Genomic DNA, 19,783 nt, shown 5'->3' with positions numbered 1-19,783 from the left:
CTCCGAAATCACAAGGGAAACGCCGGGTGACACACTGCAAAGGTAGGCGGCATTTCTGAAACCTCATAGCTCTCTGAGCAAAGCTTTGACCCAGGCTGCAGAAACTCTTTTCATACAGGCCAACAGATAGTCTCCTTGTATGAAAATGTTTTTGTGATGCAAACCATTTTGATTCGTTGGAAGTTAAAAGCATTCCTGAGCATTTACTTGGGTGGGTTTTAATGAGTAGCTATAAATTGGATCTTGATTGATTATTGGCTGATTATAGGAACTCTTTTTAAAATCTGTATGAACTTTAAGAGAGCTATAGGGCAACCCCTGGATGCCCCACTGTTTGAAACCTGCACTGCCGCTGGCCGCTCCCTCTAGCACCTTTGGGTTTGGTGGGTGTGTGCTGTTATTCTAATATGCCTGAAAAAAAAAACCCCAAAAAACAAAAAAAACCATTGCTTTCCCTTGCTGCGTTTTTTATTTTAGATGTAGAATGTCTGGCTTACCAGTACAAAACAGTGCCAAGGCTAATTCCAGCGCTTTTTTGCCCAGTCCAGTGATGTAGAACTGCCCAGTGAGCAAACCTCCATCATAAGGACTTTACCAGCACATAACAACGATATATTCAAGTAGATGTTTCACTTACGTTGATTATATACACCCATACTAGGCTTCTTGTGTGTGCTGTGGGATAGCATTATGTTCCCTTTATTCTGAATCTGCATTCCATGATTCCCCTTACAAAGAGAATTAACGGAATCGCTCGTCATTTAAGCTGTCACACCCGCCCCTCTTTGTCCCCCTTCTGTCGGTCTGCTGGGTGCTTTTAGGGTCTTCAGTTGAGGTAGCCACACTGTCTGATGAGCTGAGACTTGGGTGAGGGATTAAGGAAGGAAGAGGTCAGCTGAGGCGAGCATGGGTAGAGGCACGGAGTGGTGTGTAGGTGGCAGAGAGAGAGAGGGGTCCACGGGGTGGGGTGTAGCTGTGGCCAATGAGGTCACGTACGGGAAGAGCGGGGCAGGGCAGTTAGAGCTTTGGGTCCAGCAGGTAAGAGAGTGGGAGAAGGATTCTGAATCCACTGTGGGCCTTGACAGGTTTGGCAGCAGTATCTAAGGTGACCTGGGGTAGGGTGGGGGGCTGATAAGAAAGCCTGCAGTGCTGTGGGCCTCAGATGGGCTAGTCCCGGCAGAGCTGGGGAGGAGGATCACAGAACACAGCAACTGGCACGCTGTATGCAGGAGTGAAGAGTGTATCACATGCATGCATTTATGACCTGAATTGCACGCACACCATAACATAAAAGTGGGATGGCCTCTCAACTTTTAGGCAATGTTGCATGTGGCATTGTTTGCAGATCCTTAGGAATAAGACTTACAAAACTAATTTGTAAATGTGGTACTTACGACACTATAATTACTTTATGACTTCCTCAGCAATTTCCTCTCTGCCGAGGATTTTTCTGTTGAGTGATGTACAGATATCCGTGGTCCCAACTGCCCAATTTAAATGCCATTAAGACCCAGTCCTTTGATCTGCAGTGAAGCATCAGATGCAGTGAGTTCTGAATCAGAACAGAATTCATCAAGAGCTCACAAGACATTTTCTTATTATATCCTGAAAACTGTAGCCAGAAAACCCGAAGTCGTTTCTTTTTAAAAGTCCAAGAGTTGCCCCTTGTCAATATATTATTGGGTTTTACTTTCATCCCTATAATTTATCAAAACATCGTAAGTTATTTTGTTATTAAAAATGTTTGTTTAAGAAAGGCTTATTTCCCAGTTTCTCTCTCTAATGGGTCTTTTGTTCTTTGGTTTTCTATTTCTAGCTTTTCTTTGAGCATTTTCCTTTTGCATGCATCCTAGCATGTACGTCTGCTGATTTTGTGTTCTTTACACTTGAAAGAATTGTCCAGTGTAAAAGATACATAAAGACACATTTTTACATTGCGCTATAACACACCAATTTAAATATTGAAAGATATTTTATGAATTTTGATACTGAAATTGTATATACATTGAACTCAATAAAGAATTTAAGTGGATTTCTTGTGTTAGTTGTAATTTTTTTGGGGGGGTGGCATTTTTCCCCCTCCTGATGATGAAACGTAATCACTAAAATCTCTCATGGAAAATAATGGTTGGAATCCCGTTCTTCCCTGCCTTTTACAATTTCTTACATTACTTAAGTAAGCAGAATGTCAAAGGCAAACAAGATGAAAAATTTTGTTTCAAACCGTTTGTGTTTTAGGTAGTTTTCCCTAGGACTTTAACCAGAAATGACATAAAGGGCAGAGTTTCCGCTTTCCCATTGAAAGGCTAGAGAAAACAGAACCTTTTTTCAGGTACGCTGGGCACTGAGGTATCTTACTGACCTCTTTTTTCTTTTCATAGAAGAAGGATATGTAAAAATGTTTCTTCGTGGACGCCCTGTTACCATGCACATGCCCAAAGATCAAGTGGATTCTTACAGTTTGGAAGCAAAAGTAGAACTACCAACGAAGAGACTTAAGCTGGAATGGGTGTATCCTTTATTCGTTGATTAAGTCTTACACGAAGTAATCAGTCGATGAATGCTTTTATCGAAATTCAGCTGTAGAAAATCATGTAACTAAACTGTGCTGGCAAAAAGTTTTTAAACCCAAAGAAAGAAAGAGGGATACCCTGGAAGGAAGGACTATCATTCCCCCCTCAGCCAAGTAGGGACTTGGCCAACCTTGGGAGCCTAACTTCAAGTTAACACCGACTAATTAAAGAAGGAACATGAAGATGAACCCAGTACTAAATGAAGGAAATACAGTATATGGCTTATATTAAATGGACATGTAGCACAGGTATAATACCCTTTACAAAAAAGAAAACGAAAAAGCTCCCACAAAATCTAAGCCACAAAAATCTGAGTCAGCCGTATGACTAGCATTCTTGAAATAAAGCTGCTGGAGCCTTCATAGTATGAGATTTGGGAACGTGAATGAGCTTCCAAGAAGAAAGAAATGAAAGACAGGAAAATAGAGCATGTGAAACAGTTGGGTTTTTATTTTATTTTACTTTATTTTTTACTTTAAAAAAAACATTTTTTATTTTGTCTTGACGTACACGAAGCTATGGGTACAGGGGTCGAGACTGTCGTAACAACCTGTACTTGCTTCCAACGGGCGAGACGGTGTATTTCATCGCATCCGTGGTGGTGCTGTACGATGTGGAAGAACAGCTTCAGAGGCATTACACGGGCCATAATGATGACGTGAAGTGGTGAGTCCTCAAAACTGGGATTCCTCTGACACCTGTGGGAAGAGCATTGGCAGAAAGGGTTCAGTGATGGGATATAACTAAAGAGAAAGAAAGGGATCTGAGAAAATAGGATCTTTGGGGAAAACTCTTCTTTGTGTTCTGGGTAGCCTACTCTCTAAGACACCTTTTTAGCTTTCTATCCTTATAACACATCATCTTAACCAACCATGTTACCTAAACAAATAGCCCTAACAGACCCCTATCTGGAGGCCTTCTCATGCTAACGGCTTCTAATTTGGGTCTTTATTTTTTAATAAAAATGTTTTGCCTCATGTGTACGTCTGGGTCTGCCATTCCTATAATTCATTTATACCTTTGGTAGCGATTTTATGTATCTGGGAAAGATGATGGATGAATAGATGGATTTATGTATTTCTATTTATCCTGACTCCCTGGTCAGTTATTAAAATGCTGTTGGAAAAAGATGATGCTTTTGCTATTTGATATACTCAAATGACTTCTTAATAAAGATTGTATACTAATGAAGTGGTTCTGAGATTGAAATGGTATTTCCCAAGCAGAGGGTGCTTCTTCTTTGAATTTGAAAATTCTCTATAGATAAAGGAATTAAGATGAAATGAAATGAGGTGCTTAGAGAATTTATCATGAGTCTGTAAGAAGTTAGGCACTGTGTATATCTTACTTTTAAATTTTTGACCGGATTATATTTGATCAAGGGAAGAGTGAAGCTTACCTTTAAAGAGTAGATGTTTTTTAAATATCTCTTTTTAGCCTTGCAGTACATCCTGATAGGATCACGATAGCCACAGGACAAGTTGCAGGCACATCTAAGGATGGAAAAGTGAGTTATATTTTAATATTTTTGTAATGAACTGGTAACACAAAATAATTTTCTGAAAATTTTGCCGACGAATGAGCCTGCTTAGATATAAAATGCCTGAGTACTTCTTAATCCCTCATTTTGAATTTTTTATTGCAAATTAAAGTTCTTACACTGACTTTAAAAACGCCTTGAGGGCCTCCCTGGTGGCGCAAGTGGTTAAGAGTCCGCCTGCCGATGCAGGGGATACGGGTTCGTGCCCCGGTCTGGGAGGATCCCATATGCCGCGGAGCGGCTGGGCCCGTGAGCCATGGCCGCTGGGCCTGCGCATCCGGAGCCTGTGCTCCGCAACGGGAGAGGCCACAACAGTGAGAGGCCCACATACCGCAAAAAGGAAAAAAAAAAAAAAAAAAAAAAAAAACGCCTTGAGCTCACCTTAGTTTCAGCTAATTTTTAAATAGCATTGTTCTTGCCTAAGAATCCATTAACTCTTAAGATACTTATTTATGCACACGATAAACATTAAAATGTTAAGTACGCATTTAATAAGCAAAGTTAAAATCATAATAAATAATCATTTGAATTTGGGGCACGTTGCCTCTTCAGTGAATTTCAGACACCCTTTGCCATGAATTCCCTGTAATCATGTCTTCAACCCATGGAATTTGTATCTGGGTGTAAACTATAAGGGCTGCTGGAAGGATTTTAGCAGAAACTTGGTAAGCACTTCAGCAAGACTTCAGTTTGTATTTTAAGGAATCAGAGAAGGAGCTAGTAGAATTTGACAAATAGAACAACTCAAAACTGGCTTCCACGTACTCATTTACCACAATCTGTGGTCATTGTCATGTCTTATCCAAAACTTCTTGTCACTTTTCTGATGTCTACTTTTTTTTTTTTTTTTTTTTTTTTTTTTTTGCTGTACTCGGGCCTCTCACTGCTGTGGCCTCTCCCGCTGCGGAGCACAGGCTCCGGACACACAGGCTCCGCGGCCATGGCTCGCGGGCCCAGCCGCTCCGCGGCATGTGGGATCCTCCGGGATCGGGGCACGAACCCGTGTCCCCTGCATCGGCAGGCAGACTCTCAACCACTGCGCCACCAGGGAAGCCCCTGATGTCTACTTTTGTATAGCATTGTGTATCCATGCACAATGTATGATCTGAAACGAATTACATTAAGTTCTTCCATTTTTATCATGAGTGCTACCATTTTTCAGAAAATATTTTAATAACATCAAATTTTAAATATTTATGCTATTTTCCATTAAAACCCTATACTTGAAAGGAGATAGCAGGAGCAGTGGAAATCAGACTACTATTCCGTAAACACAGAAGGCACAGCGTCTTCATCTTCTTTTTTTTACTGTTAAATGATCTTTAAAAGTTATTTGAAATTAGTAGTAAATCATTTGTTCCTCCCCTCTAGTGGATTAACTGTGTATTTCAGTTTCTGGCCTTGAAATTGAATCAGAACCTTAGAGCCAGAGAAAATGTCATCGCTCTCTGAACCATCCCTTTGCATTTACAAGTGGAGAAGTCTGGAGAGGCCGAGGGACTGTCTGCGGACGCCCAGCTACTTAGAGACAAGTCCAGCCTAGAACCTAGTTCACCCGTCTACGGGGTACAATGCTAGTCCTTTTCTTGATAAACCTGCTGATTATTCTGTGATGCTTTCTTCTATTAAGGAAGAGAAACATTAACACAGTTGAGAGGGTTTTGAACTAATCATAACAATTCTAAATTTTCGTTTGCGTACAGTCAATTTCCTGTGGGCCCAAGGATGTTAAGCTCTTAATACCGTTGGTGGCGACCATCGTGATGAATTGAACCACGCTTGATCCTTAGTAATGATACAGACTTTGCAAGAACAACCCTTAAATGAGACTCCATTTTCTTCGTCATTTTTCATTTTTAAAACTCAGACGCATTCGATATACAAATGAGAATATCACTTCCTTTGGTATAGTTAGCAATAACGGGCTCTTCAAAAGTTAAAGCTCGGGAGCTTCCCTGGTGGCGCAGTGGTTGAGAGTCCGCCTGCCGATGCAGGGGACACAGGTTCGTGCCCCGGTCCGGGAGGATCCCACATGCCGTGGAGCAGCTGGGCCCGTGAGCCATGGCCGCTGAGCCTGCGCGTCCGGAGCCTGTGCAAGTTAAATCTCGGTAGACCTCTCCTAAAGTTAAATTGGCCCCAGGAGCCAAGACCTCTGGGAGAGATGGGGAATGTTTTATTTATATTAAAAGGCAGAGTCCTCAAATGCATTAAAAAAAAAATTTTTTGACAACATTAAAGTAATCTCATAATTTCAAGGTAAAGATCAATTTGCAGACAGTGGCTGACTCTGCATTGTTTTCTAAGCAGCAGTTGCCCCCAAACGTGCGCATCTGGGATTCCGTGACGCTGAATACGCTGCACGTCATGGGAATCGGGTTTTTCGACCGAGCCGTCACCTGTATCGCGTTCTCAAAATCCGTAAGTATGAGCCCTGTGGGTATCGCAGCCTTTGTCCACAGGGAGGAGAGAATCAGCTCAAGGTTGAAGAGGGAGAGAGTTAACACGCCCGTAACTGCCCAGGTGTATGTACGGATGTGGACTCTGAAACCTCCCGCATCCCAGGTCCCCTCATTCAGAGGTCGCATGCTCCCCCTCGGTGACACACGCTCCCAGTCAGACATTTCCACGGTGATGAGAAGAGGCCCTGCAGCCACACTGTCTTCAGGCTCCTGGAGCAGTCTTGCCTGCTCTGGGCTTGAATGTCCCCTGCCTGTCTGTGCGGTCCCCAGCCGGCCTGGCTCGCTGCCTGGCCGTAAGCAGGGGCTGGATGGACCTCGTGGTCTCCCAGGCTTCCTCAGGATGTGCCCATTCAACAGAGCCACCCTTTAAAGCACTTGTTCAGCCAGTTCAGAAACATGCATACGTTCACATCAGTACACCGCGCGCCTCACCCCCAACGCCCCCTCCCCTTGTATGGCCTTGCGGTAACCTGGTCCTCGCTCGGCGCAGACCTGTGTCCTGGAGCCACAGATGCCTTCTCCTCCTGGGCGGGGGCTCTGCAGCCCCTAGAAGGCTGGTTCTAACAGAACCAGTGGTGAAGCTCACCCCCCGACCCCTCCCTCCCGCTCTTGTCCCTTGTCACCCCACATTCCCCTGCTCCCACTGTCTGTGTGCCCAAATCATAAGCAGGTCTCGACGGTGGTGGGTAAATATTCTTTCATGAAGATGTAGTGGACTCTTTATTAAAAATAAAATTATGTTCCTTTTTAATCACTCTCAACCTAGTTTATTCTCAAATGTAGTCTTCCTGTGAATACCTTTTTTTTTTTCCAGAATGGAGGAAGCAGCCTCTGTGCCGTGGATGACTCCAATGACCACGTGCTGTCCGTGTGGGACTGGCAAAAGGAAGAGAGGCTGGCGGATGTCAAGGTGTCTTTCCGAGCTTCATGTCAGGCTGTGCTGTCCTTTTCCCATGTGGAGCCTTCCCCTGCTGGCTCCTGGCCAGCTTTCTGTGTCTCAGTGGGCTGTGGGCTCCGTCCCCGCCACGGCCCCCAGGCAGGACCCCTTCACCAAGAAGCCCTCGGGCCCCCGGCCCCCGCTCCCAATTCCCAAGGCCCGGGAGGGTTTCTTCTTCTCATCACAGCGTCTATAAGGGTTTTCCTTCCTCGTTTTACAGTCATCACCCTTTTAATTCGCTCCATCGCTCAGTTGCTCGCGTTCTCTCCGTCATCCACAAATGCCGAGTGTCCCCTTTGCACACACGTGTCGAGGAGACACTGGCGCAATGGTGACAAGTGACATGTGCCTGCTGCCCGGCGGGGGGGCCAGGCAGGGAGCAGGGGGACGGGGAGGGCAGCACAGCCCGCACGGGGCTTGTCCCGAGCTGAGTGGACTCGGAAATGGGGTCCTCCCAGCAGGGCTCTTCCTGCAGCAGGACCCACTGGACTTGCCTTATGTCCGTGTCCTTTCCTTGAGCTTCCTTATGCTTTCCTCCTGTTAAAACCATGACTGGATCTATTTTTATAGAACTGACTTCACGTTTCTCACCCTGGCATCCATTAACCTTAGATCACCTGACTTACCTAAGATTGGCATCACCACTGGGCCACCTGACTTACCTAAGATTAGGAGCACCATTGGATCCCCTCACTTACATAACTTTCTCTCTTGTTTGTGTGTGGGATGCAGACCCTGTCTTCTAATAAGGCATTAAATAACTTTTTATGCTATATCTGTGCCTTCTGATAGTCTGCTCAAGTATTTAAGTTCTTGCCATGTTGCTGGGTTGGAAGCAATCAGAGCAAGTTATTGTCCAGGCTTAAGAATGTATAACTGAATTACCAAGCAGAAGAGCCATCAGGGTCAGATTCATGGGACCAGGGTACAAGTCGTGGAAATCAAGATAGCAGGGTGAGGGTGGTGACGTGGTCCCCAAAGAGCCAGATCCCCTACTGGATTCCAGGCTTGGTCGCCAAACCACCGGCAGAGTCCTGGGGATCAGAATCGGGAGGGACTCCCCAGACAGACAGGGCAGCCAAGGTGGACCAGGAGCGATGGAGCCGAATAAGATCCAGACTCCCGGGCCCTTCCGATCACTAGATGGCGATGAACCTGCGCTTCTTAATTCCCCGGCCGCCCCTTCAGCCAGAGCTCACTGTGTGCCTGTTCCTGTGAGTCCCCATACAGAAGGATGGCTTCGTGGCCCCATCCTCAGGGCTCAGTGCAGTGGGGGAGACAGACGAGGAGAGGGGTCGGCACGCACAGACACAAGTTCAGTGATTGCAAAAGATGAATTCAGTGGGAAAAAATACCAAGAGGCCTAGTGCTTACCTTGATGAATTATTTATTTGTCGTTCAGATTGTATTTATTTTCTTAAGTGTCTTAAGAGACTTGAGACATTTGATTCTCCTGTTTTGCACAAAGTGTTCTAATGAAGCTGTGTTTGCTGCGGATTTCCACCCCACGGACACGAATATAATTGTTACCTGTGGAAAATCCCATCTCTGCTTTTGGACACTAGAAGGAAGCTCCCTTATTAAGAAGCAAGGATTATTCGAGGTAAAGTGAAATTGCATCTGTCGTTTTATTTTTCACCGATGGTACTTGCGGTCACCTAGCTTTTAAGGAAGGTTTGAGGCATCCCAGCGCTAGAATTTGTTTTAATTGGCAAATGCGGGGGTGTCATGATAAAGACTGTTCCTGGACATCCCTGGCAGAGTTGGGGAGCCCCTCGTGTCTCATGGATAACACTGGTGATGCTGAGAAGGAAGGATCCACACAGGCAGAAGCACCAGGAAAGGATGCCCAGGGGCCAGGCCCTCGCCGAGGCCTGCTGGCTGCAAAGAGCAAGGAAGAAGGCGCCCAGGAGACCCCAGTGGGGCTCTGCAGAGAGCGATGGGCAGTCTCTGTGCCGTTTAGTCCAGCGTCTGCAGGCCTTGGGAGAGCACCGGGAGGGCACCTGCTGCCCTGTGGGCCCAGAGGCTGAGTTAGAGGATGCCAGGCCCATCCTTCAGGCTGTAGTCACGGCAACACGGCCCCTTAGCCTCTCCAACACCCTCCTCTGCTCGAGCTGCCTTCAACCTGATAAGTACCAGAAATCTCTTTATTTTAGACCAGAGAATCTCAGGGCATAAGTTACGTAATGGTGGATAAGAATGAAAGGCACACAGTGTGGTAGCAGAAGCTGACACTCTCCGGCTTGGGGTGACTGTGCTTCTAGATGGTATTAATACGAACAAAAGGATGTCTTGATTGTATACACGTATTCTTTTACAATATTCTGCAGAAGCAAGAAAAGCCAAAGTTTGTCCTCTGTGTGACTTTTTCTGAAAATGGTGACACCATCACCGGAGATTCAAGTGGCAACATCCTGGTATGGGGAAAAGGTAACAAGTGATTCCTCCCAAAGCAGACATTTCTGGATGATGTTATAAGTATGAAGCCCAACGTGGCTCCTGTAAGAATTGTCTGTTAATCTCATTTCCAGGTTTACTATTCGATTCCAGGGTACATAGGTACATACATGCATGTGTGTGGGTGTAACTTGGAACCAAAACACTGGGACTGAGGAAACTGAGACTAGTAAGCTGTGGACTTCTGTCGCTCTAAAAGGCGCCTTAAGCCCAAGATATTCTAATGGACTTAATAGCTTATTTAAGAGATCTGATAACAGCTTATAATGATGAAGTCATCAAAGACTGTTTATTTAGCTCTACAGTATTTAACTTCTCTGGTCCACATAGTGCTTGGCAGACGTTGGCTGAGTGCTAGATGCTGAGCATACGTATGAGTCAGGTGGGCATCCCCGCTGTCAGTGGGCAAACAGTGTGGTAAGGAGGTCTCCTTACTCAGAAACATTTATTTGGTCAAGTTCAATGAGCATTTATTTATTTACTTTAAAATATTTATTTACTTACTTACTTATTATTTATTTTGGCTGCACTGGGTCTTAGATGCGGCATGCGGACTTCTTAGTTGCGGCATGCAGGATCTAGTTCCCCGACCAGGGATCGAACCCGGGCCCCCTGCATTGGGAGCTCGGTGTCTTGACCCACTGGACCACCAGGGAAGTTCTTCAGTGAGCACTTATGAGTGCTTACCATGTGCCAGGAAAAAAGGGGAAATGCACCATCCCTGTCCTCAAGGATCTTAGTATTTGAGTTGGGGGTGAAGGTGAAAACAGACCCATCAGTGTAATTTCAGATTAATGTGGTGACCTTTGTAGTATCCCTGCTACTCTGAGTGCCATGGACTCTATGTATACATCAGTTCATTCCACCCCTAGAACAATCCAGTGGGATAAGCAGTGGCCCCACTACACCAAGGGGGAACCTGAGACAGAGCAGTTAAGTCACTTGTCCAGAGACACACAGCTCATTCCTCAGCCACATGCAGTCTGGCTGTACTCGTCACACACTATGCTTCGTGTTAGCATGTTTTCCTTAGTTATTGTTTTCTTAGTTTATTTTATTGAAGTATAGTTGATTTACAATGTGTTAATGTCTGCTGTATGGCAACGAGATTCAGTTATACATGTACATATATATCCTGTTTCATAGTCTTTTCCATTCTGGTTTATCACAGGGTATTGAATATAGTTCCCTGTGCTCTACAGTAGGACCTTGTCGTTTACCCATCCTCTATATAATAGTTTGTATCTGCTATTCCCAAACTCTCAGTCTGTCCCTCCCCCCAACCCCCTCCCCCTGTTTTCCTTAATTATAAAGTAATTCAGTTCATGCTTGTCTGGTGCTCTGGGAACGTCTAGAAAGTGGATCCTTGATAGATTCACACTGCAATGATGTTCTAACTGACAGTATCGCATTTTAAAACAAAAAATGAAATGAGATGGGCAGAGGTGAGCCTTTGACGATGTCCTCAGCTTGGTCTTGCTGTGTTTAGGTACGAATCGAATAAGCTACGCAGTTCAAGGGGCCCACGAGGGCGGTATTTTTGCACTTTGTATGTTGAGGGACGGCACGCTGGTGTCGGGAGGAGGGAAGGACCGGAAGCTCATTTCTTGGGATGGAAACTACCAGAAACTTCATAAAACCGAGGTAAGACAGCAAGTCATGCTAATGACATTCGTTTTGAACGTTAAACTGTTAATACTGACCAGTTTCCTTGTTAGTTTGAAATCTTCAGCTTACCGTTTTGAGAATTGTTTAGATAAAAATTTTCCTAAACGGGGTAGTATTTTACTCAAATCACAAAGGCAGTTTAAGTACTAAAAGGGAATTAGGTTTATAAAATGTGAGGTGGTCGCGTTTCACACCTAGAATATTTTTATCAAAGACCCAATCTCACTTTTCCAAGGGAACATTTATCCACATTTTGATTAATCGTTAAAACGTTTCTTCTCTTTTCACTTTAATTTCCATCGTGTTACTTTGGAGACATTTTCACTTTGAACTAGTGTTTACTGAGTATTTACGTTGTGCGTGGCTGAGTGCCAACACCATCTCTAGAGCTCTGACCCCTTTTGGCATCTCTTCCACCTCCTTATTACCTGGTGAGCAGACCTGGACTCCAACAAGGGCCAGAGGCAAGAAATTCAATATTCCTTCTACATACTCACTGAATTTTCTCTCCCCCAGGCCCTGGGAAATTATGAGCAGACAGATATCAAGGTCGGCATCAATCCGAAGGTTGAGTTTCTTCCTCTCTAGCATAGCATGGACACCTTGTAGAACTTTTCCAACTTCTAAGTCAGATGCACACAGCACAGTTACATCAGAGAGCAGCGTGGCATGGTGCTCTGACAGTATGAGAATTTGGTTTTGTTGATTCCTGCTCTTCATAAAGGAAGGCCTTCATCTGAGTTTTGGAAATCACCTTCCTTTCATGGAGACTTTAGTTGCGGTAGCATTTTTTATAATAAGATTTGACCAGCATTTGATGAACCCAAGTTACATTATAATCATAACAAATACTCCAAAGTCTCACCTAGTTTTATAGAAGATACTCATCATTTTTAAGTACCTATAACTCCTCTTCATTAGCATGGATTGTTATCAACTTTTCTCCAGTCTGTGCTAACAAAGCGTGCTGGAAGTAGACAGTTTGTACGAGAACAGGCTGCGCCTCACCGTCCCAGAACCGCAGTGCCTGGAGTCCACCCCAGGCTTTCACTGCGATTTTTTGTTCTTTTTATAAAGTGCAAGAACCTCTGTTTATTTTATCATAGCAAATTGTTCTTGGCTGGTGTATTTTGAAATTATTTTTATTAACACTTAGATAATCATATATGTTTGCCAACATGAGCAGTGGATCTCAAAACTAAATGAAGTTGCCAAAGAATTTATCCTTTTAAGTTATAAAAAATGTTTAGGAACTCTTATTACAGCAGGTTACATATTCTTTACTTTCCAAATTTTACCTGGTTCTGCTATCAGAAGTCATAACAAGTAAAGAGTAAACTACTCAGTTGTATTTCTTATTTTTATATTTTGTCAAGAAAAAAATGTTTTATTCTTTGTTTTTTAAACAACCTTACTCGGCTTCCCTGGTGGCGCAGTGGTTAAGAATCCACCTGCCAACGCAGGGGACGTGGGTTCAAGCCCTGGTCCAGGAAGACCCCACATGCTGCAGAGCAACTAAGCCCGTGCGCCACAACTACTGAGCCCACATGCCACAACTGCTGAGCCCGTGAGCCACAACTAGTGAAGCCCACACGGCTAGAGCCCTTGCTCCACAGCAAGAGAAGCCACTACAATGAGAAGGCTGCGCACCGCAACGAAGAGTAGCCCTCGCTCACCTCAACTAGAGAAAGCCCGTGCGCAGCAAGGAAGGCCCAATGCAACCAAAAATAAATAAATAAATATATATATAAAAAAGAAAAAAAACCTTACTATTGCTGATTTTTTTTTAGGTATATTAAATGTTTGGAGTTTAAATGTAAGCTTTGGGATCATTCACTCAAGTACTTTCTCTCTCTCCATAGCACATGCGTGTGTGTGTGTCATTGTGATAGGAGCTGTCATCGTGATAAATAAACAAGTATTTTGAATGATGGAGCTAATAATTTAATGACATTTGAAATCTTTTCAATGCAGATTCCAGAACAGTTTGGTCCCATACGGACAGTGGCTGAGGGGAAAGGCGACGTGATCTTGATAGGCACGACCAGAAACTTTGTTCTACAGGGCACACTGTCCGGAGACTTCACACCCATCACTCAGGTACGCGCCAGCTCAGCAAGCCCACCAAACACGTCCATTCTGTGCAATAGTAGAACATAAGACAGAGTTACAAAGAGGAGATTTTTCCTGTGTTTTATACTAACATCACCTTCCTCGGCTTCAGTCGGCGAGGAAGAAAAACAGATGGGAGAAATTCCAGAGTGTGCAGTAAGCCATGGTTCATGGTCCTGCAGGGCTCCTGGGTGTTGGCTGTAATATTTCAGAGAGCTTCTGTTTGTCTCGGTTCTTTGTAGGGTCACACTGATGAGCTCTGGGGACTGGCCATCCATGCCTCAAAACCTCAGTTCTTGACCTGTGGGCATGACAGGCACGCCACCCTGTGGGACGCTGTTGGTCACCGGCCTGTCTGGGACAAAATAATAGAGGTAGACATGCATGTTATATTCCATCTTTCTTATAAAAATTCATCTGGAACATGTTGATTTTTTTTGCATGAGATTAATAGTGATATAAATTCGTCCCAAAGCAAATGTCACTTACTTTATCTCCTTCAAATTGCACTGCTTTGAACATTGCCTCAAGTGGTCTCATCCGTGTAATTCGGAAGTTTGCTGTTGCATTTTTGGACAGCAAGTGAGCCTTTCCGAGTTGGTTGCTGGGTTTCCCAAGTGCAATCTCTTCTGGCTTAAAGGCTGAAAAACCCTCGTTATGAGCCTGCATTCTATTTACAGAGTACCTTTTGAATGAGAATTTATTAACTATTCTAACAGCGTACAGTTTAATTTATCTCTGCACCTTGAGTCTGATGGTAAAGGTAAAGTTTAAAGTCGGCATGTCTGTGACCTTTGCAAAAGGAACTCCAATTGTACATCAGAGTGCTGAAGTATCCTTTCCCTACATACCACACAGCAGTGTCTGCATTTATCGAGCACTGTTTGCATACCAAGCATTGTACATGTATTATCCTTAATCCTTGCGGCAGCCTTGCAGGTTGAAGTTTTTTACCCTGATTTTATTCATTAGGAAATTGAAGCTTAGGTAAGTCAATAGCTCACCAAGGTCCCTGAATCCATGATGGAGCCCGTGTTCACCCCCAGCTCAATCTGACTCCCAGAGTCAGGGTCTTCTGCCACATCATACTTTAGTGAGTGAAATACACCTTCCATCTTGCTTGCACCCTTAATGACACATCCAGCCCCAGGCAAGGGGTTGCCCCTCTGTAGACCCCAATGTCCCCCCTTTCAGCCCCCGCAGAGTTGCCAGCATTTCCTGACGTGCTGGGTCCATGTTTCAGCCCTCCTGCCCTTCGCTTTTTTAAATAAATAAATTTATTTATTTATTTAATTTTGGCTGCGTTGGCTCTTCGTTGCTGCACGTGGGCTTTCTCTAGTTGTGGCGAGCGGGGGCTACTCTTCGTTGCGGTGCATGGGTTTCTCATTGCGGTGGCTTCTCTTGTTGCGGAGCACGGGCTCTAGGTGCATGGGCTTCAATAGTTGTGGCATATGGGCTCAGTAGTTGTGGCTCACAGGCTCGGTAGTTGTGGCACACGGGCTTAGTTGTTCTGCGACATGTGGGATCTTCCCGGACCAGGGCTCGAACCCACGTCCCCTGCATTGGCAGGCAGATTCTTAACCGCTGCACCACCAGGGAAACCCCTGCTCTTCGCTTTTGGAGAAAGTCTGTGTGAGACTGGAGCTGGCTGGTCACTGGGGGAGCTGATCACTGAGATGACAGACCTGGGGGTGACACCGCCACCAGAGAGCAGAGCGGGAGTGGCCCAGGTGGCAGGGCATAGCTACAGGAAGTGGCGTCCCATGTCGTGACTGTCCCCTGGCGGGGGCTTGGAGGACCAGATGGAATGGCGAATACATGAAGGGCTGGTGCAGAGCTGGCAGCCACTGATGCAGCAGGGACAGTGATGGTCCAGGAGAGCAGCCTTCCCTGTGGCCTCGGTCTGCACGGCAGTCTGGCCGAAAGCAATGCCAGTTACTCCATGACCAGCCTGGCATCAGGGCACGGGCGCCAAACCGGAGCCCAAAAAGATCTGCAGTTCCGTAGCTTCTTTACCCACTGGCCACTAGACAGAAACACTCAAGTGTCTTCATCTCAAAAATGTTATGAGCCTCAAATCAACTAGGCAGTAAAGCTTCAAGTGCACGTGATTTCTCTCTGTGTGTCCGTGGAGGCCCTGAGCTTAATCACAGCTCCCACTTTGGAAAAGCATCGCAGTAAGGTCCTCAGCCCCTGAAGAGTTTCTCTCTGGTCTCTCTCTTTTTTTTCGGTTTCTCCAGTGGTATCGCAATGCCTCCTTCCATTTCCATTTCCAGTGCCCCTGTTTTCTTGGTCTTCCTGTGATTAATCTCTTCTCACCTCAGTTTGTCCTGAGCCCTCCTACCAAGTGATCTAAGACATAGACTCGATCACGTCGTTCTTTTTAGTGAAAGGAAACAGTTATTCTCACTGTGTTTTTCCTAGTGATCACAGCCCTTGACATGGCAGTGCAGAGCCCACATTACTAGCATCCTCCGTACGCTTTCCCGTTCCCCACCCTGTAAACCCGCTGACTCTACCTGCCATTCCTCAAATATGCCCCAAACTGTGTTGCTTCTACCTCCTTGGCCATATTGTTGGCCCCTTAACACTCCATCCAAAAAAAATATTGGTGTGTCCACGTCCGCCTTCACCTATACCGGAAGGCCCGAGTCAAAGGCTTCCAGCACCGGGATGCCTCGGCCCAGCTTCCCCGTCTGACTTCACCTAATGCTCCCTCTCCAGCTCCTTTTACCTCTCTCATCAGTCTTGTTCCACCTTGTCAGGAACAAACCCGTACGTGTCCCACTAGAGCCAAACCTGGAATGTGCTCTGCTCGTCTTGAGATCCGTCTAGGGCTACCGTGGTGTCTTGCACCCAGTGGGGGGCGTTTACCCAGTATCGATCTGATGGCATTGGGTGCAGGGGTCGTCATTCCAGACAGATCGAGCACAAGCTTCCCATTCAGCATGGGGGTCAACTGAAGGAGCTTCCAAGACTTGGAGGAAGAGCGTGTCTTTGTTGATCTGTCATCTGATTACTGTAGCTGTGAAAGGATATAAGACAGAAAGAGAAAAATTATAAGAGGATAAAAATTTAGTATTATTGAGACATGACCTTCATTAAAGTAGGAAAATGTTTTCCTCTCTGGAGAGAAAAGAGATTTTTTATATGGGGCCACGTAGCCCTAAGGGATTACAGCTGTGCTTGTGTGTGTTTTATGTGATCGCACTGTGTCTGGCCATCAATTTACACTTCCTTTACAATGTTTTAGGATCCAGCTCAGTCTTCTGGTTTTCATCCTTCAGGGTCTGTGGTTGCAGTCGGAACACTGACTGGGAGGTAAGTGCATGTCAGCATGGCTTGTGCTTTCACAGTTCATGGGAAAGAGGCTTGTTGTCTGTGTTTCCCCAGCGACAGGCACAGGGTAGCTCTTGGCTGCCTCTCTCAGCTCCTAATGACTTGCCGGGAATTAAGTCCGAACTCAAAAGTGAAACCTGAGGCAGTGGCCCTTCACGTTTTGGACTTTGGGAAAACCCGAGGGAAGCTGTGGACCCCTCTCCCAGAAGAGGCCCCAGCTCCACGCACACACAGGATTGTGGGGCTTCTCAACTTTAGAATGGGGCAACAAAGCATTTCAAAGCACTGCGAATTTTAAATGCTTTTTCTTGCTGCCCTGTCAGACTTATAGAAACTGCCCAGATCCTGAACCTCATGTTGGATTCAGCCAACACTTATTTGCCAAAGCGCCTCTGATATGCCAGGCACTAGCTCTGCGCTTGAATCCCAGCTTCACCACTTAGCCGCAGTGTGTCTTTGAGCCAGTTACATAACCTCTCTGAGTTTGTTTCTTCCTCTGTAAATTGTGACGATATATCTGCCTGGCCGTACACTGATGACTGAGGGAGACAATGGATGAAGCAGCTCCTGGGGTTGCCTGGCCGGCGATTTCGGTGGTTATTATTATATCATTGCTTCATAAGATTCAATTATACTTTTATATGGTTTGTCATAGTATCTACACGTATTATAGCTTAATTCATATACCACTGGTGATCCCCTCCTCTCTAAAGAGCGTGCCACTTATGGAGAGGGAAGTGGGGAGGGGTAGCACAGGGGTAGGGGAGTAAGAGGTACAAACTATTAGGTATACAGTAAGCTACAAGGATATATTGTACACCATGGGGAATATAGCCAATATTTTATAATAACTATAAATGGAGTGTAAGCTTTAAAACTTGTGAATCACTACATTGTATGCTTGTAACTTATAAAATATTGTACAGCAACTATGCTTCAGGAAAAAGAATACCACTTAGATTCTGTTGCTAGGAACTTAGAGTATGTATAAAGAAAGAGTAACCATGTATAAGTCATAGGTGGCAACATCTTAAGAGTTGGGCACCTTGTATCCAACAGAATCCTTCGTGAAAATGTTTGCACACACACACACTCGCACACACTCCTTTGACCTCTCTTAGAGACATATGAAGCTTCCAACTCAGCAGGCTCTGATGAACGGCTGCCAGCCAGTTACTGCCATCAGCTATATGCTGAGTCAGTGTGGCAGGACAGGGTATGGGACAGCGCCAGCTGCTCAGAATCACAGACAGTGCCCTGTAAGAGGAAGAGAGATGGAACATGCAACCTAATCCTTCCCCTCTGTTTATGCCTCCCCCACCCCTGGTCCTGGCACCAGGCTTAGCTCTCGATGGGGCAGTTGAAGACGATGTTTCAAAGGCACAGCCCAGACAGCCCGGTCTCTCTGCTTCTTCTGTTCTGACCTCTGTTAAAGTTAAATAGCACAGGGACTTCCCTGGTGGCGCAGTGGTTAAGAATCTGCCTGCCAATGCAGGGGACACGGGTTCGAGCCCTGGTCCGGGAACATCCCCCGTGCGGCGGAACAACTAAGCCCATGCGCCACAACTACTGAGCCCGCGCACCACAACTACTGAAGCCCGCACGCCTAGAGCCTGTGCTCTGCAACAAGAGAAGCCACTGCAATGAGAAGCCCGCGCACTGCAATGAAGAGAAGCCCCCGCTCACCGCAACTAGAGAAAGCCCACGTGCAGCAGTGAAGACCCAAGACAGCCAAAAATAAATAAATAAATTTATATTTTTTAAAAAAAGTTAAATAGCACACATTAAAGGTAAATGGTTGTTAAAGAGGCAAGGAAGCAAAGCTGAGACGCCAAATCCAGACGTCAGGGGTCAGCCAGTCCCCTTGAGTGGTGCTGATTAGGGCCCTGAGTGGATAGTGACTCTGGCTCAATGGACACGCCGATGGATGTGTGTCATCAAGGTTTGAATCGGCAGCAGCAGGGAGTCCACATTCCTTTTCATCCCTGAAAACACTGGGGTCCCACTCACTGCCACTACTTGAGAACATGTGGGCAGGAGAGTTCAATCTTCCCACCATTTAACAAACATTGACCGAGTACCGTGTCCTGATTAGAGGATTCGGAGCACTTCCGTGTCCGTTATAACTTGACTGATTGGACGCTGGGCCTGCAAAGTCATTCTGGTCCTTTATTCCCATTTTACAGTTGGGGAAACTGAGCCCAGAGAGGCTAAATTCAAAGGCCAGTCCTCTACTCACCCTTCTGCCATTCTCTGGGTCATTTCTTTTACCCAGGTGGTTGCACACCAGCATCACAGAAGGTCAGATGCTGGCCCAGCTCTGCTTGCAGCAGCACTGGAAGTTGTCCCGGCCCCATCCTCCTATACCCATCCTGCCTTGCCCTGGGCCAGATCTCTGGGTGAGCTTGTGCAGTGGCCCCTTTGCTGCTTCCTCTGGCCACAGGCTGGGGGTAGGTGTTGATTCATCTTCCCTGCCCAGGGCTTTCTCTCCTTTAATGTGTAAGTGACAAAACTCAAACACCAGGGAACGCTGCCATACCATCAGTAACTGAATCATTTCCCATAGTACCCAGTTTGCTGCTCCTGTCTTTAGGAAATGCTCATATGTAGGAAATTTTCTTTAAATGAAAGCTGGGAATAAGAATTCTTATTAAGCAAATACAGAGCATTTTTAAGCTCTTAGGTTAATTTTTTTTAA

General features: G+C 45.6%; 1 protein-coding gene across 5 annotated transcripts in view; it reads left to right on the top strand.

The window, feature by feature from the left end:
- Positions 1-19,783, top strand: part of EML1 (EMAP like 1) — a 141,394-nt gene that overhangs the window by 100,925 nt on the left and 20,686 nt on the right. For 3 of the 5 annotated variants that reach the window (XM_060095656.1, XM_060095654.1, XM_060095655.1), the window contains 11 exons: positions 2,382-2,511; positions 3,090-3,239; positions 4,011-4,080; positions 6,418-6,531; positions 7,387-7,482; positions 8,978-9,112; positions 9,840-9,939; positions 11,456-11,610; positions 13,609-13,734; positions 13,989-14,120; positions 17,000-17,067. In XM_060095656.1, the coding sequence (XP_059951639.1) occupies positions 2,382-2,511; positions 3,090-3,239; positions 4,011-4,080; positions 6,418-6,531; positions 7,387-7,482; positions 8,978-9,112; positions 9,840-9,939; positions 11,456-11,610; positions 13,609-13,734; positions 13,989-14,120; positions 17,000-17,067 (1,276 nt within the window). The remainder of the gene's footprint in view (positions 1-2,381; positions 2,512-3,089; positions 3,240-4,010; positions 4,081-6,417; positions 6,532-7,386; positions 7,483-8,977; positions 9,113-9,839; positions 9,940-11,455; positions 11,611-13,608; positions 13,735-13,988; positions 14,121-16,999; positions 17,068-19,783) is intronic. The other 2 variants (XM_060095653.1, XM_060095652.1) reach the window with 1 other exon arrangement.

This window comes from Mesoplodon densirostris, chromosome 4 (assembly GCF_025265405.1).
Source record: "Mesoplodon densirostris isolate mMesDen1 chromosome 4, mMesDen1 primary haplotype, whole genome shotgun sequence".
NCBI classification, from domain to species: domain Eukaryota; kingdom Metazoa; phylum Chordata; class Mammalia; order Artiodactyla; family Ziphiidae; genus Mesoplodon; species Mesoplodon densirostris.
Note: the sequence above shows the minus strand (reverse complement) of the source record. Positions and strands in the feature narration are given on the sequence as shown.